At 43.2% G+C, this 26888-nt stretch overlaps 1 protein-coding gene across 1 annotated transcript in view; it reads right to left on the reverse strand.

Annotated features, from left to right (window-relative positions):
• The window catches only part of Mtfr1 (mitochondrial fission regulator 1), a 33435-nt gene extending 7152 nt beyond the window's left edge, over positions 1 to 26283 (reverse strand). The window contains exons 1-4 of the mRNA XM_036179806.1: positions 26224 to 26283; positions 12126 to 12267; positions 5882 to 5980; positions 1596 to 1711 (exon numbers count right to left, since the gene is read on the reverse strand). Of these exons, the coding sequence (XP_036035699.1) occupies positions 1596 to 1711; positions 5882 to 5980; positions 12126 to 12191 (281 nt within the window). The 5' untranslated portion in view covers positions 12192 to 12267; positions 26224 to 26283. The remainder of the gene's footprint in view (positions 1 to 1595; positions 1712 to 5881; positions 5981 to 12125; positions 12268 to 26223) is intronic.
• Positions 26284 to 26888: the final 605 nt, after the last annotated feature.

Raw genomic sequence — 26888 nt, forward strand, 5'->3', positions numbered from 1 at the left:
AGAAAACAGCTGTGATGTTCCTTTAAAATCATCTCACCACACCAGCTCTGCTAGTGAGATTTCTTGTTTTACCTGTTCCACTTGGCTCCCACATACTCTAAGGTAGAAAAGCACAGGCTCTTGGGTAAAGTCCAATGCTCTGACATTACCTAACTTTACTACTGTGCTGGTTTGTCTTATGTCAACTTGATACAGCTGGAGTCATCTGAGAGGAGGACCATCAATTGAGAAAACACCTCCAGACCCATGGTTCTCAGCCTTCCTAATGCCCTGACCCTTTAATACAGTCCTCATGCTGTGGTGACCACCCCCACTATAAAATTACTTTTGTTGCTACTTCATAACTAATTTTGCTACTGTTATGAATCATAATGTAAATATCTATGTTTTCTTCTATGAAAGGGTTGTCTAACCTAAAGGGGGTCAAGACCCACAGTTGAGAACCACTGCTCCAGATTGGCTATAAACAGACAAGCCTTTTGGGCATTTTCTTAGTGATGATAGGGGAGAGCCCAGTCCATTGTGGGTGGGGTCACCACTGGGCTGGTGGTCCTGGGTTCTATAAGAAAGCAGGCTGAGCAAGCCTTGGGGAACAAGCCAGTAAGCAGCACCCCTCCATGGCCTCTGGATCAGCTCCTGCCTCCAGGTTCCTGCCCTGCCTGAGTTCCTGCCCTCATTGCTTTTGATGATGGACTGTTCTGTGGAACTGTGAGTGAAATCAACCCTTTCCTCCCCAAGTTACTTTTGGTTCTGGTGTTTCATGACAACAATACCAACATTAACGAGGACAATTATCATTCTTCTTTGATGTAAAGAGAAGGCACTCTAGACTTTATTTTGAGATAGTCTCAGGTGTCTCGGCTGACCTTTCAATAAGATCTCCCACCCTTTGAGAAACAGCCCTCCCCATCTGTTCACCTCCTGCTGGCCCCTCAACATTCAGCTCTGGCACCCACTTCTCAAGAAGCCAGGCTAACTTCTCTCTTCATGCAGGGACTTTCTCTACCTGCTTGGTACACTTTCCACTATCAGGAACACTGACTTCCCCTGGGATCTCCTCCAGTGCGACGTGTCTCTCATACCTGACTGTGTCTGCTCTCTGGTGCCCAGTGGAGAGTAGGTGCTGAGTAACTTTCATAGATTGACTGCAGAGTGGATATTCTCTATAAGCTTCCAATGAATGGAAACATCTCTTACACTCACTGTCCCCTCCTGTAACCATGATTACATGACACAACCTTGATACAGTTTTTAAGAAACATTCTCCAAGTACAAAAGTTCTCTATGATCCGATGGATCCCTGTGCTCCAATGAAACTATTATAACTTAGCTAACATTGATAGTTCTCTCTGGCCCTTGTGCTAGAATGTAACTTCCTGAATGGAAGGAGATTCTGTTGTTCACAAGGACTTAGGACATATGTTCTTGGGAACTTTACAAATACTAGATTCCAAAAAATAAACCACAAAGAAGACTGTTCAAGAAAAAAAGAGCAGGGCAAGATATCATCAAATCAGGATCTTCATGTATTCCAACACAAGCTTGGAAACAACAGCACACACTGCATCTCAGCCCCAGCAGCCTTCCAAACGAACCTGAGTCTTGTTGAGCACTCTCCTTCTTCTGTAGCTACCCATCCAACATCTGCAAAAGATGCCACTGCATCCTCTCCTGGGTGGGCAGGACTCCCTTCTGCGGCGTGGCTGGTAAGCTGGAAGTTACAAAGAGAGAAAGTTCTTTATCTGTAAAATTTCACAGAAAATTAAAAACCAAAGAGATACTGTCAGCCGGTGTTAGAGCACATGGTTGTCCAGTAGCTCGATGGCAGGCCTCCATGAAAGGGCTGACCAGTACTATCATAGGCCACCCAGCTCTGGGTCACCACCTCTGGATTATTATAATCAAGATTAACATTACCCAAGTTTTACATCATATAATTCTTTTACTTCATTCATCCAAAAGCGTAAGAAAAAAATTTAGATTCTAAGTATGAGAAGTCTGATTTGGAGCTAGGAATGCAGCTTAGCAATGCTACTTCCACGGCACTCTCAAGGCCTGAGCTCTCTAGCACCCAAAACAAACCAAAGATGCCACTGTTTCCTGAAGAGACTCAGGGAAGCAAATATAGGGGGCCCAGAGTCAACAAGCCCACCTGTGGAGAGTGCTACTGCACTAGTGATGGTGATGGTTAATATTCTTATCAAAGTGACTGCATTTAAGATCACCCAGAACACTCAGGAGGCAGAGAAGCAGGTGAGTTTAAAGCCAACCTGGTCTATAAAGTGAGTTCCAGGCCTGCCATGGATACAGATATAATCATGTCTTACACACACACACACACACACACACACACACACACACACACACACACAGAAGACACATCTCTTGGTTTCAGTGAGGAGGGAAGACCTACCCTAGATGTGGTTAAGAAGGAAGCCAACGGGTTCCAGCTTCTCTGTTTGGACTGCAGAGGAAGGGCAGTGTCACCTGACCCCTCCCACCACCACGCCTTCCCCTCTGCCTTAAGTCACTCCGTCAGGGATTTGGCCCCAGCGATGAGCAGAGCAGTGGACACATGTTTGTAGCTCTCATGCTGTATGCAGTATGGTGGGGCTGGAAGTAAAGTCTTACATGCCTTTACGCTCTTACATTTTAATTAGCATTAAACAGCAAAGTATTAAGTTTTAGCACTATTATAAAAACAAAGAGCAGAGGAAGAGAATTCTCTGGCTAAACTTAAACATAGGGTGAAAGAAATACCAAAGTAGATTCTAAAATGTATCTAGGGAAAACAATTTAACTGAATTAAACTTAGGCTACATTTCACATATTATGTGTCAGAGTCAGAAGGTCAATAGTTAACAGTTTAAACTTCTTAGAAGAAGTGGAGAGGGGCTGAGGAGCTAGCTCATTAACTTCCTAAAGGTGAGGTAGAGAGGGGCTGAGGTCAGTTGTAGAGTGCTTGTCTAGCATGCAAAAATCCTAGGTTCAGTCCCCAGTGCATCAAAAGGAAGAAATAATTCAAAGAACTAAAACAAGACAACTCGCTTTATAATTGAGGAAAAGGAAGCAACAAGGCCAAAGAGATTTCCTACCACATTCATCAGCATCGCTGTGCTGAGAACTGTCAGTATTTGGACCATCTTTCTGTAAACACAGGGCTCCTTACACCAGACCCTGAACTCTGTGTCTTTAGCTATGCTTTATATTGGAGGAAGGCTGAAAATTCTGTAATTTTTACAGAAAAGTAAAAGTCTTAATCAAAAGTAGATTTTATGTGCTATATGCTTAACATCTGTACTTGCCTAGCATATGGAAGGCCCTAAGCTTGATCCCCGGCACCACAGAAGAGCGTGACAGAGCTGGAAGCTCTGGGATATGTGACTGTGTCCCAAAAACAAGAAGGAAAAAGGACAGGAAAACAGAGACTTGAGTCAGCGCATGGTAGCGCATGCCTGCAACCCAATACTAGGCAGTAAGCGGAGATGATCAGAGATTCCAGTCCAATCTTGGCTATAGTCAGACCTTATTTCAAACAAGGAGGAAAAAAAAAAACAGGCCACATTTAAGGACTCAAATCTAATTTTCAAGGTTTTATAAATGATGATAATTATGGATCAAACATCGTTTCTAATTTTATGTCTGAGTTTGATCCCTGAAACTCACACTGTGGGAAAAAATGACTCCTGGAACTTATCCTCTGACCTTTCCACAGAACATGCATGCATCCATACACACACACAGAAACACACACACACACACACACACCCCTCCCAGGGCTCATTTTGCAATCTTAAATATTTATTATGCTGTAAAACTTTGCCATGTACATGAACACATGACACATGACCAGTGGTCTCGAGATGGCAGTGCACCAGTCAAGATCTGTCTCTACCATCTTGATCTGATACTCTCCCCAACACAAGCTGTTCCCCCACGGAAGCCAAATTCAGTTAAGAGACAACAGAAAGTGGACCCCAAACTTTTTAAAAGGCCATTTCAGCTACTGCTTGCAAAGAACCATTCACTGAGTGGCTAAGCATGACACGGGAAAGGCGATTTCCAGGACAACTGAAGCAAAGTCTGGGCCAAGGAGAAGTGGGCACTGGTGGGGGAACGAGACCAAGTTCTTCAAGCATGATTTAGACATCACTCCCATGGGCATGCACGGATAAATGAGATGTCTGAAAACAAAGGACTTACTGTTCATTTGTAGGAAGGTCCTGTCCTGTTAAAGCTACTGTTAGCAGAAAAGATGGAAGAGTGAAGACACAGAAATGGAGAGCAGGCACTGCAGTTTTAAAGTTTTAAGAAATTCAAATGAATTTCTTAATTTGAAAAACAGTAAACCAAAACTCAGCAATATCTCAGAATCTTACCACAATACTCTTGACTAATTTAAAATAGTGTGATAATGTAAAACTATTCTGAGAAATGTACTTCAACAACAAAATGCTTAGTGACCGTGGTGGGCCGGCTTCCAGGACATCTTCCATACATACCAAAGCATAGCAAGCGTGGGTCACTTGCTCTAAAATGGCCTATGCATTTACATAACATGTCCACATCCACCCATATTCCTCAACCACTCATCCCCACGTTACTTTGTAATACCTAACATTGTTTAACTTCCGCGAGTCGGTTTATGCTCTGTATACATGGTTTTGTGGGTTTTACAGACATTTCTGATCCTAACCCTGTGTTTTATTAACACATTTGCTTGTTTAGTGTCTCTCTAGGAGAATATCAACACCTAGCAAAAAGCACAAACTTCAAGTTTGTTGGAGACAAATTGGCCATTTTCTTCGAGTGGCCATTTTGCTCCCGGATTTGTGGGTGGCCTGTAGTGAGACTGTAACTCATTACTTGTGCAGTCACATAACTTTTCCAATTCCAAAAACCACTCCTCAAAATCCAAGAAAACAGCCTGGAACAGAATTACCAAAAAGAATAGTCAAGATCGACTCACCCTGAGGCTTGTCCCTGCAGCAGGTGGAATTCGAATTAACCATCCTACCATCAACTCTTACCCTGGTTATATTTGTGATCACCGGTATGTCTGTGTTCTTAAGGTTAAAACATTAAAAAAAATGCACACTTCCGTTTCAGGGCTTCGTTTTTATTTCCATCTTTGTTACAGAAACATGGTAACCTTATGTAGTTCAGGCTAGCCTGTAACTCCTGATCCTCCTAGTTCAGCCTCTAAAGTGCTGGGATACAGGAGTGTGTACACCCACCTCTTGTGTTTTTACTTCACACAACTTAGAAATCCATAAAAACACAAACCTTCAAGTCTTCACAGTGATGAACATGTATTGCTGGGGAGGAACAGTCGTGATTTCTACGTCTATTTATTTACTTATTTGCTCTGTGTGTGTGTGCCACTGTGAGTGTGCAAATCTACCATGAGGGTCCCAGGGAAAAAAATCATCATTCTTGTTGTCTTGCTGACCCCAAGAAACATTTGTAAATGCAAAAGGTACAGATAAATGGTAGAGCATTTGCCTAGCACATCTAAGGCCCTCAGGTAAACCCTAGCCACCGCCACAAAAAAAGGACTTCTTTTAGGACCAGAGTAGCTAAAGAAGGCATGTTAAACCCAAAGGCCAAATATGTTCAAGGTCACCTGGGAATTAACAACTGTCTTATCACAGGTCTCTGAAGCTTCCCCTAGGCATTTCAAGGAGGATAAATGTTGAGGATCTGGAATAATCACTTCAGAGGAACTAAAATTAGAAAGACCTTTGCTGTTAATCCTCTCTATTTCAGTGTTATTAATAAGAGAAAGCCTCCAAAACAGTTCAGTACTTCCAAACCACATTGCCCATTCACATTCTAAGGCACATATTACCATGAAAATCTGAAAAATATAAAACAGTACCTGAAATTGTACTCTTGGACACTGAATCAGAGATAAGTTGGTACCAATTTTCCTTACGATACTTCGAGATGAACCATATGGTTTTCCAGACCAAAGTACCTAAGGAAATAGGGAAAACTAAACGTTTACAAAATTTCTCAAACTGTTAATACAATACATTGGCCTACTGAGTGCATGCTAACACATTAATCACAGTATCAGAATGTTCTAAATGTTCTAGGAAATAAGCTAGTATTGCTCAATTCAAAATTGAAAGGATAGATAGCTAGACAGATATTTGGTATTAAAGCAATAAGACTTCATATAAGATATTATATAGAGATACAGAATAGTATCTAGCAATTTTTTGTTTTTTTTTGTGTGTGTGTGTGTTTGTGCATGTGTGCGTGCTCAGATGTGTGTATACTGGCTCACATGTGGAGGTCCGAGAACAGCTCTGTTGAGTCTCTTCTCTCTTGCTACTTTCCATGAATTCTGGGGACCAGATTCAAGTTGTTAGTCACTCCTTGGCAGCAAGTGGAACCATCTCACCAGCCCCAATGACATCCTCTAGCAAACTTAAAATGTTAAGTCACTGCAAATTACACCTGTAACATTACCTTTCCTTACCCAGAAAATCTGGCCATGTTGAGTGCTACAACTAAAAGCCTAGACAGAGAGGTACAGGGTGCAGCACAGTGCTGAGTGTGATCTTCAAAGAAAAGGACCACACTTTACTCAAACGTTCACATCCAATTCTCTCTTAACACTAAATAAACACCAACCCGATAAAAGAATGGACACAGTTCCCTTTTTAAGGTCAGCCAAAATTCTAATTTAAAGAATGAAATTACGCTAATATATTAGTATAATTATGGAAATTTTATGACCAGCAGTTGGTATCCATTTATGTGGTGCCTGCCTCTAACACTAAGCTGAACTAGACCTCACACCATTCTCTAAGCACACACGGCATATAAAAGTTACAGAAATAGCTTTATATTCTCAAATTTAGCAATCAAATCCAATTTAGTATACTAATACGTATGAGTCAAAAGTGAGGTTTGTGGGGTACATATGGTACCCACCCCTCATGCATTTGCCTCAATGTTTTAAAAAGTATTCTATCATATGCTGTGGATATCACTCTGTATAAATAAAATGCTGTTTGGCCAGTGGCCAGGCAGAAAGTATAGGCGGGACAAGCAGAAAAGAGAATTCTGGGAAGTGGAAGGCAGAGAGACAGACACTACCAGCTGCCGCCGCTATGAGAAACAACATGTAAAGACACTGGTAAGCCACAAGCCATGTGGCAAAGTACAGACTAACAGAAATGGGTTAATTTAAGATAGAAGAAGTAGATAACAAGAAGCCTGCCACGGCCATACAGTTTCTAAACAATTTAAGTTTCTGTGTGCTTTCTTGGTTGGGTCTGAGCGACTGTGGGCCTGGCGGGTGAGAGATTTGTCCTGACAGGGCCAGGCAGGAAAACTCTAACTACAATCATATATGCTCCTGGTTTCACTAACTTTTACCTGGGAGAAGTCCAGAAAATTGGCTATAACAGCCAACAAAACCCAGAATTCTTTCTTCGTAAATGTAAATAAAAAGTGATAGCACAATTTGGAAATTTGGGTCAGCAGATAATGAAAAGATGAATTAAGTTACACAAAGATTTAAGAGGCAAAGCTACCCAAGCCTACAGCAAAGTATCAATGGCTCCACGGATTACAGAGGGCCATTAGCAGTCTTCATTACATGAGGACTAGGAAGAACTTCTGACAGAGGAGACAGTTCTCCCAGTTCTTCAGAGTTTAGTAAAGATTCACCAGCCAAGAAACAATAGAATCATTATGAAATAGTCACTAAGCTTTTTACCTTGTACATTTTAATAGGTCTTGATCTCTTAAAACAAAACCCATAAGGCAATAATGACCACACCACTCACTCATTTCTTTTCTAATCTTCCATTTAGTCACAAGCCAAACTCTATGATGTAGGAAAAATGGAATGCTATTTGTGCATCATAATGTAACGATTACCTAGTCGGAAGTGAACCTCCACCTCTCTAGGAAACAAGTTCCCGCCTAGAGAAGACAAAAGTTCACAAAGAAAAACTCAGAGAGGACCTGCCCAGGTCAGGACCCAGAGCATCTGCCAGCTTCCAGTGACCCTCACTAGCATCTTCCCATCTGTTTCATACCAGGGGCAAAGAACGCCAAGTGCTTTCAGGAAGAAAGGTGGCCAGTGGTCCAGCTTTTCATTACAAGGAATAAGTAACCTGTTTAGGGTTTTGCCTACAAACTGGGAACAGATTACTTTGTTGTCATTATTTTTTTAAGCAGACACAAGAGACTAACATAATGTTGCTCTTCTGATCCTTGTGAACTGCCCAGGACTTAATATGAAAACAGAATGAAACAAAAGGTCTATGTAACAACGACAGGAATATTTAGAAAGAAGAGTCACAGCCCCCATTAAATAGTAAGAAACGAGAGGAAAGAACAGCTCAATTCCAGAAGTCTGACGCCAGGCCCTTATACTTGCTTTTTGTTTTGTTTTGTTTTCCTTTTTCTTTTAATACAGCCCTCACAGTGGGGCAGAAATTGTAAATGGCTGGGAAGAAACAGTGAGCAGATGGTACTGAAAAGTCACCATCTGTGCACTGGCAGGCTGCATGACCCAAGTGCATCTCCTACCCTAACTTGGGGCTGAACTGTGCTTGTCAGAATCCTGGTCTGGAGAAGGGCAGACTCTCTCTAGAGACAAACTGTCACCATTTTTTTTTTCAGATGTAAGAGAAAGCAGGGAGAAAACTGTCATTCCTAGAACATTTGATCTAATTATTAAGACAATCCACTTCTAAGAAGAAACTATCTATTGCTTTATCTATGAAAATTGCTTAAAAATAATCTACTATGCCTGTGTATTTGTGCATGCCTGTGTCTTGCAGTGACAGTCTATAACATTTAGCAACAGTGTTTCAAATGATGACAGCAAGGAGACAAAGGGAAAGCACTTTGTTCTTTTCCAATTGTGAAATGCTACCCTAGAAGTGTTGATGCTCCAAGCTAGAATCTGAAGCTGTCATCTGTCCCTGCTCAATAGAGGAATCCATTAGAAACTAATATATATATTAATTGAAAGAAAATATTTAGTCAAACAATAAGCTTCTTTCTGGTATTTTCTTCAAACTACACAATATAATTTGAGTCTCTTATCCCTGAAATTATTTGTAAATTAACATGTACATGTAACATTTTGGGGGGGAATCCACACCATTAATCACAATGTTTAAAGAGATCCAATAAATATATATTCCTAATTCCAAAGGAGCCAAGGAAAATAAAAAAGGGTGCTGGTGTGCGACTGTCCAGATACAAACGCCTGTACACATATGCCACACACATATGCCACACACATACACCACACACATATGCCACATACATATACCACACACATACATCACACACATAAACCACACACATACGCCACACACATACCACACACATGTACCACACACATACGCCACACACATGTACCACACACATACGCCACACACATGTACCACACACATGTACCACACACATACGCCACACACATGTACCACACACATATGCCACACACATATATCACACACTTGTACCACACATATATCACACACATATGCCACACACATATACCACACACATACATCACACACATACACCACACACATGTACCACACACATATACCACACACATGTACCACACACATATACCACACACATATGTACGACAGTAGAATCCCTAACTAGAAAGCAGGCCTCTCTCAGTGCTCCCAGCCTTACTCATTTATACTCTTCCTCCACAGAACAAAATGAAACAAAGGGATAATTAGTGTGTATTAATAGATTGCTAATACAAATTACATACTGCCTTTAACTTTTCAAACAGAAATTGCGGGACCAGTTCCGGTCATATTTGAATGCAGGCATGGTGTAATACCATCATCACTCTGGAGACTGAGACAGAGGGATCTTGAGTTCAAGTCCAGCATGGCCTACATAGTTAAGACCATCTCAAAAAAAGTCTAAATATAAACACAAATTTTGAAATTTCTACTTAAGGATAAACATATAGGACTGAGAAAAAAGTCAAACATTATGAATATGTTTTAAGCACAAACAAATGTTGAATTATGGCTCGTGAGACGGTTCATCAGGTAAAGAAGGCAGAAGTAGCTGAGCCTGACCTGAGCTCAATACCCAGAACCCACACTGTGGAAGGAAGGAGAAAGCTCACTCCTCTAATTTAAATTCTAAACTTTTCTTTACATTTGTGTGTGTGTGTGTGTGTGTGTGTGTGTGTGTGTGTGTGTGTTCGTTCATGTATTCAAGCATGGCGGAGATTTGCAGGAGTCATTGCAAAGGAGCCTTGCAAGACTTTCACCCACTCTGTGGGTTCCAAAGATAGAACTTGGGCCATCAGGCTTGGCACCAAGTGTCTTCACCTGCTGAGCCATCTTGCTGACTGGAGTTTGCCTTTTCTTTCCTTTCCTTTCTCCAACTGGGGTTGCCCTCTGATTTAAATACACATGCTATGGTACACACACACACACACACACACTTAAAAAAAAAAGTTGAGGGGCTGGAGAGATGGCTCAGTAGTTAACAGGATTAACTCTTCTTCCAAGAGACCCGAGTTTAATTCTCAGCACTCACAAACAGTGGTCTCTTAACTCCAGTTCTGGGGGACCTGATACCCTCTTCTGGTATCTACAGTAAAACACAGAGCTAAATCAGACCCAGTGACATGACCTGTAATCCCAATTACCCAGGAGGCTAAGGGGGCATAACTGCAGGTTCAAGGCCAGCCTGAGTAGCTTTGTGAGGCAATCTAACATTGCTTTTAAGGGATGAGGAGTCGCTGGTGCAAAGACTCAACAGTTAAAGGGACTTGCCCAAGACTGGCAGCTTGAGTTCGATCCCTGAAACCCACAACTCGGACCTCCAACATGTGCCATAGTATTAACTAACCCACATCTACACATCATACAAGGATCTGGGAGATGGAGATGAAGTTCAGTGGTAGAGCACATGCCTAGCATGTACTAGGCCCTAGGTCCAATGTCCAATACAGCAAATAAATACACACACACACACACACACACACACACACACAAATGCTCATCTCCAGAGAGACAAAGACTCCAGCCAGCAAGATGGCTCAGCAGGTCAAGACACTTTGTTGTAAGCCTGATGGCCCAAGTTCCATCCTTGAAACTCACATAATGAAAGAACCAACTCCTGAAGTTTCTCCAATGCTTGTACACATGCACAATGAATGAAAAAAAAAAAGTATGAAATGTTTAAAAAGTGAAGATATAGATAAAACAGGTGACGGGTGAGAACAATTTGGGCTTCCAGGACACTTTCAAGCATTAAATCAAATTCATTTTCATGCCAAGTCCTTGAGAAAATACACAATGCATGCTAACCACCTGATCCCAGTTTCATTCTGTCCGTTCTTTATTCCCTTGATGCCCTATCCAGACAGACCGCCATCTAATACATCGCTAACTATACTGGCAAGTATTCTTATTCAGAGACGAAAATCTGCCCATACATCAACTTGCAGGAGAGTTTAAAAAAGGGGGCTGGAGAGATGGCTCAGTGGTTAAGAGCGCTGACTGCTCTTCCAGAGGTCCTGAGTTCAATTCCCAGCACCCACATTGTGACTCACAACCATCTGTAATGAGATCTGGTGCCCTCTTCTGGCCTGCAGGGACACATGCAGACAGAATACTGCATACATAATAAATAAATGAATGAATGAATGAATGAATAAAATGGAATTAAATAAATAGATAAATAAATAATCTATGGCATAGAATTATAAAACAGGCTAAATTTTCTTTGTCGCTATTGTTACATTTTAGGAAAACATGCTTTATCATTTACTTATAATATTTAATATTAATTAAAAACAGTTACAAATTGCAAGCTAAACAATCAGTGATTCTCTATAGATTAATCCTTTTCTTCATTAGTGAATGCATTGTTTTTAAGGTCATGTAACTATAATAATAAGTTTTGAGCATAATCTAGGAAGTTACTGCCTCACTGTGCCAGGAACAGACCCACTTCTGTGATTTAAATAGCCATCAAATCACAAAACACAAACAATAATTATAAATGCTGTTGTTAATGTTCATACCATTTTCCTCAGGAAAGCCTCAGAACATCAAATGTCTGGATTTTTAGGCTGGACTGTGAGCACTCACCGACTGCATGCTGATCCCAACTCGCTGAATCACCATCCTCATCAGGCACTTAATCCAGCCCAGCATTTAGGTGTCCACGTCTTCCCAACCTGCAGTTCAAGTGCTTCAAGCATCCACAGCAGCACATGGTCCATAGAGCACGCTGAAATTTTCAACACAAATGCTGAGTACTAACATGAGATCATTCTTATTCACAACTTCTACTATTTATATGTCTCATAAAGTCAGCTTAAAATACAACACATCAAAACTTGGTGTGCAAATCAGAGAAAAAAAAATTACACATTCTCAGCTTGCTTACATGTTAGCACACACCTTTAATCCCAGCACTCAGGAGGCAGACGCAGGCAAACTCTGAGTCTGAGACCAGCCTGGTCTACACGGTTTCAGAGTAGTCAGAGCTACCTAGAGACCCTGTCTCAAACAAAACAATAAACAAACAAGTAATAATAATAATAAAGTAGGCTGAGATGACACAGCATATGTAATGGTAAAATCATGCTGCATGTCCAACTCTAACCAGAACATGTGTGTCTTCATTACTTTATACCATGTCCATGACTAGACCTTTGGTCAGACACATTGTAGATCACCTTGATTTATATGAATAAATCGTCTCTGAGTCAACAGGAACTTAAAAAGCAAAGACTCAAAACTGTCAAAACAGAAATGGCTGGAAAATTTTTTTTAATAAAGCAGCTGGATGTTGCGAGCCTCACATGTAATCGCAGCACTTTGGAGATAGAAACAGGAAGATCGGGTATTCAGAGCCACCCTAAATTACAAGCTGGGCAGTGGTAGCACACGCCTTTAATCCCAGCACTTGGGAGGCAGAAGCAGAGGCATCTCTAAGTTCGAGGTCAGCATGGTCTACAAAGTGAGTTCCAGGGCAGCCAGGGCTACTCCTCAGAGAAACCCTGTCTCAAAAAAACAAAAACAAACAAACAAACAAAAAACCCAAAAAACAAAGCACACACTAAACACTTCATGGGTGTGGTAGCACTCAGAAGGCTGGGGCTGAAGGATAGACATCAGTATACATGGCTTATACAGTAATATCCTGTCCACAAATAAAATAATAGTACCCTATCACTTTGAGAGATTAACTTAATATAGATGTGTACAGATCCAAATGTGGTGGAATACTCCCGTAATTCCAGCACTTCTGAAGCACAAGAAGAAATGAGAGCTTCCAGCCAGCGTAGGCCAGACAGCAAGACCCTGTCTCTACATAAGCAAACACAAACTTTAATTTCTTGTTTTGGGGGTTTTCATTGTGTGGGGTTTTGGTGGTTTTTTTTGGTGTTGTTTTTGTTTTTGAAGATAGGGTTTCTCTGGGTAGCCCTGGCTGACCAGAACTCACTCTGGTCTTGAACTCAGGGATCCACCTGCTTCTGTCTAAAGGTATGCACAGCATTCCCAACTAACTTATTATCCTTTTAAGCACACTGATCCTTTAAAGTCCTTCAGATTTGTCTCGGCTGGAATCCTACAGTTTGCAGCTTCTCAGTCTAGCTTCTTTTACCCTGTATGATACACTTCAGCTTTCTCCAAATATTTTCCAGTTTGAGAGAGAATTTCTTTTGTAGTGAATATTTCCTTGTCTGAAAGTGTCACGGTTTATTATTCAGTCAGTCATCTAAAGACATCAATTGCTTCCAAGCGTTAATAATTATCAATAGAAAACGACATCTATGTACATCATTTTGTGTCGAGTGGAGGAATGCATGAGCACCTACCTGCTTGTGGGTATCACAGGACACCCCGATGCTGTCTTTTTTTTAACCCTTTACTTTCAACACAAGGCCACCCCTTGACCTGGAACTTGCCTGAGCAGAGTACTGGCTGGCTAGCGAGCCCCAGGGATTTGCCTATCTCCTCTTCCCAGTGCTGGGATTACAAGCGTTCATTGCCTACTCAGTTTTTTTCAGTTGGGTTCTGGGAACTAAATGCAGGTCCCCGTCTTTAATAACTGAGCTACCTCCCCAACCCTGGGTTGTTTTTTGTTTTGGTTTGGTTTGGTTTTTTGCTTGAATTATTCTTTTTTCTTCAGATGGGTCTAATGTAATTCAAACCAGGTTTGATTCACTGAATAAACTAGAATGACCGACCTTGTATTTCTGATCCTCCTGCCTCCACTTCCTGAGTTCTCTCTAAGTATGTGCTGCCATACATAGCCAGATTTCTTTATTTTTAATAGTGTATTGGTCAGGATTCTCAAGAAAATCAGAATCAATAGGATGTACGACACACTGACTCACTAACTACTATAGAGATTGAAAATGTCATGCTGAATTGAAAATGGGAGGGATAAGTGACCAAATGACCTCCACTGTGCTCTATGGAACATTCCCCAACTCCACAGTCAACATAATCACCCAACATTGAATTTTCCTAGCCCATGTTCACTCTTCAGTGGGATTTTGGCTAGCCACTGGAATATTCCTCCTCCTACAGACTTCTCCAAAAGGTTTCTCTTCACTATTCCCTTAAACTTGTCAATGTTGCTTCTCAGCAATTCCCCCACTTTGTTAAAAAAAACAAACAAACCTCAAACACAGGATGCAGTAAAGGAATGCACTCTCAGCTTTTAAGATTTTTTACTTTTATGATCTGTATCCAAGTATGTCTATATGCCACATGTCTGTGAGTGCCTGAGAAAGGCCAGAAGATAGCATCAAATTTCCTGGAGCAGGATCTAGGAGGTTTTCAGAAGGGGGTCAGGAAACTGAACTTAGTCCTATGGAAAAGCAGCCGGTGCTCTTACCCAGCAAGCCAGTTCTCCAACTCTGACTCTGAACTCTCCCAAAGTGCTGCTTCTTCACCACCAACCACCCCACATTATGTCTGTGACACTCAATTCACTCCTGTCATTCAGCTGTGACTTTCACTGAGTCTTTAAGGCCTTCCCTAAAAGTAATCCTGCACACTTGACTGTCTAGTGACTGGTCCCATCACTGTCCCACAGATGATGCCCATTGTCAGAAAGACATAAGAAGGTAAGACTAAAACACATGCCATCCCTACACCTGGAGGACGCAGCAGAAACCAGCTCATAGTAGTCTGCCAGCCTGGACTCCACGAGACCCTGACTTAAAAAGGGGGCAAACAAGAAGGAGGAGGCTGTGGCCGGTAAGAGGTCCCAGCAGAGCTCGGGGTTCCTGACACTATTTCTTGGCACAGATACTCATGTATAGATTTCTTAATAACTCACCAAGATGTCTGCAAACTTTTCAGGAGTGTAGTTATTCTTCAACTCAAAGTTTTACAAAACAGCCTGTGTTTGGGTTTTGGTTTGAGACAGGGTCAGTTGGGGAGGTTGGTCAGCCCTCAGGAGTCAGTACAGGACACACCCAGAACCAAGTTCTCAGCACAAAAGAGATTTATTACCCTGGATGGGCAGGGGCAGGGGGTGCCTCTGAATCAGGCAAAGCAGACAGCAAGCAGCAAGCAGCAGTAGCAAGTAGGTGTTTTTTTGCAGAGGAGTGGGTTTTTAAGGAGAAAAAGGGAGAGTCTGAGCAAGGATAGTGGTTAACCCTGATTGGATAAGTTAGCCGAATAATGAATTTTGATTATTGGACCTTGGTGTTTTGGATCAGGAATGAGTCAGTGGCCAAATAAGGGAATGGACCTTGGGAACTAGCTTTAGGAATGTAACCTAATGGTTTCCAGCAAGGGAGGGGGAAGGGCAAAGCCTGCAGGTGCCATGTTTGCCATGCTTGAGCCTGCTTGAACCCTTCAGTCTCTCTACATAGCCCTGGCTTACTGGAACTCACTATGTAGACCAGGCTGGCCTCCCAACTCATAGGGATCCACCTGCCTCAGCCTCCCAAGTGCTGGAATTAAAAGTGTGCACCATCACAGCCAGCTGAACAAGTTACATAGCAATGGAAATTTTTGCTGTATTAAAACATACTCTGTAGTGGTTTTAAAGGTTATCAATACAATAATCACAGAATATTATAAAATTCTATGCATATATAGTTTATATACTGACTTGAAGGTCCAGTCACATCACTAGGAACAATGTTCTCTAAACAGTATGATTTCATTTTTATAAAAATTCTCCACTTTTTATTTTTCTTATGTACAGAAAGATATTTGTCAAACTATTAAAGCTGACCAGAGTAGACAGAGGCAATCTTGTCCTTATATAGTCATTACTATGTAGGCAATGTTTGAAAATGTTTAGTGTCTCACTTAAAACCAAACTTTAGGTAGAAACAGATGGAGCTTTGTGTGAGGCCAGCCTGGTCTATACAGTGAGTTCCACGCCAGCCAGGACTACATAACAAGACACTGGCTCTAAATAAATAAATAAACACATACATACACACATACATACATACAACAAAAGCACAACAAAATTTAGGATCTGGGTATGGCGGTGAACTCCTGTAATGCCTGTGCCTGGGAGACAGAACTCAGGGCTATCTTCAGCTGTACAGTCAATCTGAAGTCAACCTAGGATATGCAAGATGACTCCCCACACACACACACACCCCCAATCTAGGGCTGAGGATTGTAGCATGCACAAAACTCCAGGTTCAGACTTTAGCATCACCAAAAAGAAATCCTATTTGGCCCTAAGTCTTTTTCTCCATTTCATAGTACTGAATGGCTTCAACACACAAGGGGAGCTGTACCATGGAGCTGCATCCCTGGCCTATGCAGCAATGTTCTCCTAGCCAGTCTTCACCCTCACTCTTGTACCCACTACATCCAAGGATCACTTGACTCACAGATTTGCCATTATTTTCAGCGGTTTTTCTCGGAAACTTTACAATTCCATAAATCTTCCCTTTAGCAATGAGGCTGTAAAAAGTTTACGAAGCTTTTTTTACACATTTTTACCTCTCCTTACACATTACTCCCTCCTACACTTGCCAGGCCAGCTCTTTCAAACTTATCCACAATTTGACTATGCCCTCCAATTTCTTTGCCCTCCAATTTTTTTGTTTTTGTTTCAATTGGTTCGGGCTACAAGGTAGCCCAGGCTGGTCTTATACTCACTATGTAGGCACAGATGGCTTGACCCTTCTCCCCCTACTTCCTAAGCAATAGAATTACAAGTGTGAGCCACTCAGTGGTTCCAAGTACTTGCTGCTCTTGCAGAGGATCTGAGTTCATGAGGTCAGTTCCCAGCATCCACATGGCAGCTGTAACAACCACCTATAACTCCAGTTCCACAGAAACCTGTCACCCTCTCTGGCCTCTGATAGAGCTGCATTGTATGTGATTTAAATACAGGCACTCACACATAAAATAAAACAGATACAGGAAAACCAAACAAGTGTGAGCCACCATCAGGCCTGGCTCTGCACAATGAATGACCTTGTGAAAGAAACCTAATCCCTAAAGTAGTAATAAAATCCTAGTCCTCCTAGAGGCTGCACAGGACTGCACTGAATTCAATGCCAAAATCAGCTATCCTGAGTTAAAAGCTAGTGGAGGCTGTGTATCAAGACCCAGCCTCAAACAAAACAAAAACCAAAAACTTGATACCCAAGGAGCTATCCAGATGGGGTATCAGCCCATGATGATGGGTAGGCAGGGAGGGCGTGTGATGTGGTTGGTTTCTGGCTAGAAAAACCAGTTCAACACCTTGTGTGTATGTCGCCTCCCCAACTTCCCTCCCATGCTGTTCACCTTTCCTCACTGGACGGTGTGCCTTTCCAGAAACAGGTGCCGAGGTACTGCACTTCCTAGTCTCCAAAAGAGCCAAACAGTGCCGTTAATTAAAAACAAAAACAAAAAGAAACCAACTATCTTTCTTGGACATTCTGGTAAGAGCACAGAAAACGGACTATTACTTAAATGGATCTTCCTCCATTTCTCAGCAGATAAAGCAACAGACTGACACATCATCTGAGTACAAATCTCATAGTGCCCTGCCACATATTTATTTGCATTTGTGCCTTTACTGTACCCTCAGCAGATGCTCAGGTCTCCTCTAGTGTCACTGCAGGGTCTTCCACCACCAAACATGCCCTGCACGGCATCGGTTCCCTCTCCACCCTCACTACTTCCTAGTCCCCTCTGCATTTAAAAGAAAATCCAAACACATCTTCCAAACTTCCCTCCCAACCTCCTAAACTTGAGAAAAGCACATCTGTATCGCCAGTTATTCCTTTTTGCTTTCATTTTCTGTATCAATCAAGTTGTCTTCACGAGATACCGTCTCATTGTCTTCACTATTACTAGAAACCTCACAACTGTAAATAATTGGATATTATTCCTTCCTTTCCATGCACTGCTATCCTAATTTATTATGAGCTGGTCAGTTCTCTGTTGTCCTCTTCATCATTCATAGTGTATGCTTTGATAGAGTCATAAAGGTAACTCCAGAAATCCAATATACTCTCTTCAATGCTCAACCTACAGTCAGTGTTCTACCTCCCTACTGTCTCCTACACTAATTTAGGTCTTACTAATTCTTTGTCTCAGCTAAGCTATGCCTCCTCTAAGAAGTCTTTCTTGATCAACCGGAATGAAGACCCTCCTGTGCCTATATTTCTCTGTGCATTAGCACATTAAAACAATATGCCCAAATTGCTTTTCTCATTCACTTGGAAAGACACTATATCTCAGCTTTTGGGGCAGTGTGTAATAGCTGCTCAAGTGTTAAGTGGCTGTCAAGTCAAATATGGTGATGTTCCTCTAACCCCAGTATGTAGAAGTCTGAGGCAGGGGATCAGAGTTCAAAGAAATGGCAACAAGATGACCAAGAGGTAAAGTTGCCTGCCTGCTGTCATGCCTAAAGACCATGCAGGATTCCCAGGACCCACACAGTGAGAGGAAAACACTGACTCCTGCAACTTGTCCTCCGACCTCCACCATGTGCCACACACCCATCTACAAACATGCACACACATTAATTAAAATGTAATACAAGTTTTTAAAGGAAAAAAAAGAGTTCAAGACCAGCTTGAACTACACAGGGAGACCAAGCCTCAAAAACAGATTGTATATAAGTATACACACACACACACACACACACACACACACACACACACACACAGACTTTTGCTTCTATGAGTAATATTCAAGCAAACTTTCCTCTCACATAGGACAAGTAAATTAGCTGGAAAAAAAGGAAAACAAAATCATGTCCCTGAAACCATCAGAGACCTATCAAGACAGGAAAGTAAAGTCAAGAGTTGGCTCTTTAGCCAGGCATGAAGGCAAATTCTTTTAACTCCTGTACTTTAGAGGTGGAGACAGGAGAATTGTGAGTTCACAGCCAGCATGGGCCATATATAGAGACCTTTATAAAACAAAAGTGACTAAGAATGAACAGGCCGGTTCTCTGTGAGACTAGAAAGTGTAAGAATATAGTGCTCTGAAGAGATTCTTCAAGAAAACAGAGGAGTAAATCAGTGCTATCAGGAACAGAATCTTAAAAAGGACATCAGCATATACCCCACAGGTAACAAGGGACTCATAAGGAAAACACTAGGAGTTATGGCAGTTACCTCTAGATCCATGTGGGTAATTAATAGTTGGGAAAGGGTTATTGGGGTGTATTCTGATATGCATACAACTTTCTTCTCTTAATTTGGGTGACTATTACATGAATGTTTTGTGATAGAGTTACACATACTTCATGTAATGGCTAATTTCCACTGTCAACCTGACTGGTATCATTAAGGCACACCTTTGGGTGTGTCTGGGAAGGATGTTTCCAGAAATAATTAACTGAGGGAGTAAGGCCTGCTTGGTACATTGGTACCCCTTCCCAAGTGCTGGAGTCCTAGATCAAATAACACCATTAGCAGAATGACTTTTCTGCTGTCTGATCCTCTGGAATGTCAGTAACCTGTTGCTATAGGCTCCCAAAGCTGCAAGGAGACCCTGCTACCAGGCCTGCCCCACCAGAAAAGAATGTGCCCTCAAAAGCGTTCTTCCCTTCTCCTCCTTAACAAGTATTTAGTCACAGCAGTGAAAAAGTAGCTAATATGTTTCATAATTCAAAACTGTTTTTAAAAAGATCTAATTTGAGAACACTTAAAACCTGTTCCAATCAGCCAGGTGGTGGTGGTGGCGCATGCCTTTAATCCCAGCACGGCAGAGGCAGGCAGATCTCAGAATTCTATTGAGGCCAGCCTTGTCTACAAAGCGAGTTCCAGAACAGCCAGGACTACACAGAGAAAAACTGTCTAAGGAAAAACAAAAAACCAAACAAGCAAATAGCATTTCGTGTGTGTGTGTGTGTGTGTGTGTGTGTGTGTGTGTGTGTGTATGTGTGTAGATCAGAGGACAACTTTGGGAATTGTACTTCAAGAGCCATCCAGCTTGCTTCCCCCACCACACCCAGCACTGATGCATATATGTGTACACGCACACGCACACGCACACGCGCGTGTATATAAATTTAAGTATGCATGTGCGATAGCTAATCTTGTCAACCTAAGCACATCTGGAATGGACTAGAACCTAAGCAGCTGGAACACCTGTAAGGGATTTTTCTTAGTTGGTTCATTTGAGATGGGAAGACTCATCCAAAATCTAGGCTATACCTTATGGTCGCAGTCCACATAGGGTGCAGCAGGAAACTGCAGTCCACATAGGGTGCAGCAGGAGGGAACTGCAGTCCACAAAGGGTGCAGCAGGAGGAAACTGCTTTTTTGCCTGCTTGCCCTCACTCTCACTGGTAAGTTCATCTGTCCTGTTGCTGAGACATTCCTTCACTGGTATTAGAATCCACTTGGGATTTTGGGATTCCAATGCAGACCAAAGACTGGTACCTCTCTAGGACTCCAGCATCAGACTGGGGCTACTGAGACACATCCAGTCTCGTGGACTGAACAACCTTCAGGTCCTTGACCTTCCTGTCAGCAGACAGCCATTGCTGGACTACTGGGATCTAGAGGATCAGTTCTGTTCCTCTAGAGAACCCTGACTAATACCACAGATTCCAAAAATATAAATACAATCTGCTCCAGTCTGTGTGTTACTTGCATGTATACGGTTTTAGGGCTGCCCATTTAGTACTGGATACTCAATCAACTGATGTGCTCTTCCCTGGCAGGAAAGCTTCCTCCCTGGAGACTAGCTTTCAGGGTACCAAGAGGCTCCATATGCAAGCTTCCTAAGGAGGAAAAACAACCCACAATCCTACCCAGCTATGAACCAGAACAGTGACCAGGATGGCACAGTGACCCTAAGGGTACAATAGTGATTACCTGTCTGTCCCCAACAGCTCTCTTATTGGACTTAAGGCCCACTCAACAAGAGGGAAATCAAGAATGGCACCGGAAAACTTGCCAACTACCTGGGGCTGTGAAGTCACAGATCTTGGAGAACCAACAACTGCCACTTTAATTAAACCAGCATAATCCTACATAATCCTATAGTATAAACGACATTCTAAATTATTTCTCCTTACGCCCATAGAAAAGTATAGTTCCCATCCCACACCATAGGTCTCCCATTGGTCTGGAATAATCAACTAGCTAGGCTGGAGGGCCTGTGAGCCCCCAGAATCCTCTGAGATTATAAGTGCATGCCACCAAGCCCAGCTTTTTCACAAGGCTAAAAGAAATATCATTAAAACAGGCTGCAGATGCTGGGTAGTAGTGGTGGCACACACCTTTATTCCCAGCACTGGGGAGGCAGAGGCGACCTCTCTTGATTCCAGGACAGCCAAGGCTACACAAAGAAACCCTATCTCAAACCTCCTCCCCAAAAGAACAGGCTGCAGATTATTTCCTAAGTTGTGTATGAATACATATGTAGAGCTAAAGAGGCTTTATCTTAGAAACTTTGAAATGATGGTATATAGGCTAGTAACTTGTAGGTCACCTAACTAGTCCAGCTGAAATCCTGAGTTTCCATTCAGATTCAGTAAGAGACTCTGTCTTAAAAAATAGAGCTGGGTGGCAGTGGTGCTCGCCTTTAATCCCAGCACTCGGGAGGCAGAGCCAGGTGGATCTCTGTGAGTTCAAGGCCAGCCTGATCTACAGAGTTAGATCCAGGACAGGAACCAAAACTATACAGAGAAACCCTGTCTCAAGAAAACAAAACAAAAAAAGGGGGGAGGGTAATAGAGGAAGGCACGTGCTGCTCTCATTGGCCTCCACATACATGATGAGGAATGTCTCTCTGTATGCTGTGAAAATGTTGCTCTGATTGGTTGATATAAAGCTGTTTGGCCAATGGGGAGGCAGAATAAGGTTAGGCAGAACATTCTAACTGGAGAGAGAGGGAGAAGAAAAGAGAACAGACAAAACGCTGCCAGCTGCCACCATGAGAAGCAAGACAACAAAGTAGAACTGGGAAAAGGCACCAACCACGTGGCTAAACATAGATAAGAATTAGGGGTTAATTTAAGTGTAAGAGCTAGTCAGTAATAAGCCTGAGCTATTGGCCAAACAGTTTATAAGTAATATAAGCCTCTGTGTGTTTATTGGGACCATGGGGCTGCAGTCAGAGCAGCAGGGGGACTGGGTGGGACCAGAGAAAAATTTCAGCTACACACACATCTGCACATACCACAGATCCACAAAGAAACAGTGGTGCAAAAGATTCTTGATGTCTACAGAGGGAAAGGTAACACTGAAGACATCTCAGAGCAAGTCATGAGACCCCTCCCCTTTTACTTGTTCTTGCATTCATTAACTTCTATATTGTTGGTAACTTCAAATAGAATAATTCATTTTCTGGTTTGTTTTTTCATCCTCCTCTTCCTCTTGAGACAGGGTCTCATTCTGTAACCCAGGCTGCTTCAACTCCCATTATATATTAAATTAGTATTTACTATGGTAAGCTCATTTAAAAACTAACATAAAACTTAAGCTTTTTAAGACAGAGCCTTACTCTGGGCGTGATTAAGCACTCCTTCAGTCCTTGAGAGGTAGAGGTAGGCAGATCTCTGTGCTCTGAGTTTCAGGCCAGCCTGGTCTACCAAGAGAGTTTCAGGACAGCCAGGGCTGTTACACAAAACCCTGTTTTGAAAAAAACAACAACAACAACAACAACAACGAAAGATAGAGTCTTACTATATAGTCCTGGCTAGCCTGGAACTCACAGAGATCCACCTGCCTCCATTATCCAATGCTGGGATTAGATTTATATGCAAAGGTTTTAAAAAATAAAAAAATAAATAAAAAAACAAACAAACAAACAAACAAACAAAAAAAAAAACCCAAAAAACTAGAAGGGGCTGGAGAGATGGCTCAGGGGTTAAGAGCACTGGCTGCTCTTCCAGAGGTCTTGAGTTCAATTCCCAGCAACTACATGGTAGCTCACAACCATCTATAATGAGATTTGGTGCCCTCCTCTGGAGTGCAGGCAAAACACTATATACATAATAAATAAATCTTTAAAACAAATATATAGCTGTGGGTTGCTGGGTATGGTGGCATGCACCTTTAATCCCAGCTATCAGGATTAGAAGCACAAAGATCTGAGTTTGAGGCCAGCCTAGTCTACATAGCCAAGCAGGGCAGCCCTGTCTTTAACGGGGTGGTGGCACACACTTTTAATCCCAACACTCAGGAAGCTAACGCAGATGGATCTGAGTTTAAGCCCAACCTGGTCTACAGAATGAGTTCTTACAATCCAAGCATTTGGAAAGGACAATCGTCCATGAGTTCAAAGCTCAATTTGATCTACACAGTGAGGTCCAAGCCAACCAGAGCTACAAAGAAAGACTCTTTTTTAAGTTTAAGAATTCTAGCTATATTGATATTTATTTACAACTTATTACAAATGTATTTCCTAGAGGCCATATGGACAGAGGGGGTACAGAGGGGCACGCCCACTATTTAGGCTGGGATGCCGTTGCAGGCTGGTGATGTAATTAAGGACATAATCCTTACATCTATGAATTTGGGAGCCCAGACACAAGACTCAGATCCATGCCCACTGGAGGACTCAGAGCACTAATTTCCCTTGTCAGCTTCTGTTTTACTCTTCTTCAGAATTTAACTGAAAGTCCTGTAAAACCCATTGCAGCCATAAAATATTCTCATTGTCCTTAATAAAGGTTTGATTCTTTTGAAAATTCAAAAACAAAAAACAAATGTATTTTCCTAGCTTAACTTAATTTTCTTGCTGTCTTCATACACACACACACACACACACACACACACACACACACACACACAATTTGTTTTTTTGTTTTTCGAGACAGGGTTTCTCCATGTAGTTTTGGTGTTTGATCTGGATCTGGCTCTGTAGACCAGGCTGTCCTCAAACTCACAGAGATCTGCCTGCCTCTGCCTCCCAGTGCTGGGATTAAAGGCGTGCGCCACCGCCGCCCGGTCTATCTTTTATACTTTAACAGCTAGCTTATGCTAGTCAAATGCAGTTCCATAAACTACTGTTAAATGATTACAAATATTTGTACATTTACTTGGTGACAATGGCTTTCAGTGTGACTGCTAATAACTGAAGTTTCATAAATGAAGGACCTACTTGCAAGATGGCAGAGTCTGGTTCCTAAACAACAGTAAGAGCGTACTCCCTGCTGACTGACTTCAGGCTATTTTACTAGCCATTCTGCTTTCAAGGGTGGGTGTAATGTCAGTGACAGCTCAGCGGGTAAAGGAGCCTGCTGCCAAGCATGATGACCTGAGTTTGATCCCTGAGACTAACTACATGGTCAGAGAAAACCCATATGTTGTCTACTGACCACACACCCACACACAAATGCAATAAAAAATTAAAAATTATTTTGAAAAAGAAGGTAGAAGAAATCTATTTACAATTATATACAACAAAGTTTGACTATTTCTGTAAAGTGCTTGCAAACTAGGAAGCAGATGGGCGGTGGTGATGCACACCTGTAATCTCATCCCTCAGGAGGCAGAGGCTCAGTGAGTTCGAGGCCAGCCTGATCTACAGGGGGAGTTCCAGGACAGCAAGGGCTACACAGAGAAACCCTGTCTAGAGATAAAATAAAGAAGCCCAAAGTCAGCCACATATTGTGGCACCTGCCTATAATCCCTGTACTTGGAAAAATAAAGTGTTTGAGGCCAGACTGGGCAACAAATGGCTAGCCTGGAATACACAGCAAGATCTTGCATCTATAATCCTAGCACTAGAGAAACAAGCAAGGAGTCTCTGTAAGTTCAAGACTATTCTGGTCTATGTATCAACCTGTAAGCCAGCAAGGTCTTCCTAGTGAGACTTTGGCTCAAATGGAGAGAGGGGGATGGGGAGCAGCCAGAACTGTCAAACTTTTCTTGTAACTAGATAGTAATTCTTTTAAGTCTGTCACAACCTCCGTGACTATATCATTGTAATGTAGAAGCAGTCACACACTATGAAAATAAATGTGACTGGATTCCAATAAAAGGTTATTTATGGAGTTGGGAGTGGTGGCTGAGGCAGGAGGGTGACCTAAGAGTTGTAGGCAGCTCAGCCTCCCTAATCTACATAGTGCATTCCACCCCAGGCTGGAGTAAAAGACACAACCCTGTCTCAAAAAAAAAAAAAAAAAAGAAAGCCAGTGCTAAATTTCCAAGTGTCGTGAAATATCCCCCCTTTTCCCCCTGAGAGTGGTGAAGCAAGCCTTAAACTTTGCACTTGGGAGGTGGAGGGAGGGGGATCAGAACTTCCAGGCCATCTTCAACTATATCGCTAGGTGAAGGCCAGAATGGGTTACATCAGACCAGTCCCAAAACAAACCATCGGAGGGGAAAGTCTGTTTAGTCTGACTGCTGATCGGTCTACTTCGCAAACTGCGCACGCTTAGGAGGGGAGTGCAGGGCGGCGAGCCGTCACTGGCAGGAACGTGGGGCCAGGTGGAGCAGGTTGAACGTCCTGGGTCGCCGCGCTCCGCGCCCCCAGCCTGGACCCAGCGAGGACGAGCACCGCGGAGATCCCCGCCTGGCGGCCGGCGCCCGAGGCTGCACCGACGGCGGGGGGATGGGAGCCAGGCCGGCGGCCCGCGGAGCTCAGCGAGCCCGGCGCGGGTGAGGCGGCAGGCTGCCCTCCGCTCCGGGCTCCGGCGGCCTCCCTCCCGCTCGCCGTCTTCCCGCGCCGCGCTCCGGTCTCCGCCCTAACCCGCACGCCGCCGTCCAGCTCAGGGTGGCAGCCATTCCCCGCCGCCCTCGCCAACCGCTTTTCCCCGTCCCCGACCCCCACTCACCTCCGCGGCGCCGCAGCCTGCACCTTCCCGGACGACTCAGCCTTCCAGATTGGCCGTCCCGGGACCTTATGCCAATCAGCCAATCCCCGCCCCTGGCCGGGCCCAGGCTGACCAGTGAGCGGCTCGCTGCGGCCTGGGGGCGGGCTCAGGAGGGCGGGCCGAAGGCGTGTCTGCCTCCCCCGCGAGCGGCGCCGGCTACCTTTCCGGGTCTCTGTGCGCACGCGCGGAGCACAGTAAGGGGCGTGGTGCTTTGTGTGAATGGTGCTTTGTGTCTTCAGGGCTCCTTGGCGCGGTTACTTTTGTTGGGAAACTTCGCCCCGTAAGGGTGTAGGGAGACCCACATTCCGTGTGTAGTCGAAAGTGTGTGCCCGCTGGAAGGAGCTGGGTCTTTAGCCTCACCTAGCCTGTGTCGAGCCCCTTCTCATCCCACGCGCGCTCGGTGGGGACCTGCGTTGGCCAGGCCGATCTGTGTTTCCGGCCTCCCATCCCGGATGTCTGTTCTGGAGAAGTAGGAATGCGGGGCTGCTCAGAGGGAATGAAGAGTTTACTTTCCTGCCGTCCGTGCCCCCCACCTCAAAGTCGGCCTAATTGGTGCACTTTGGTCTGGTTGGTTGGTTGGTTGGTTTGGTTTGGTTTGGTTTGGTTTTTGTTTTGTTTTGTTTTGT

Source organism: Onychomys torridus, chromosome 2, assembly GCF_903995425.1.
Source record: "Onychomys torridus chromosome 2, mOncTor1.1, whole genome shotgun sequence".
Lineage (NCBI taxonomy): Eukaryota > Metazoa > Chordata > Mammalia > Rodentia > Cricetidae > Onychomys > Onychomys torridus.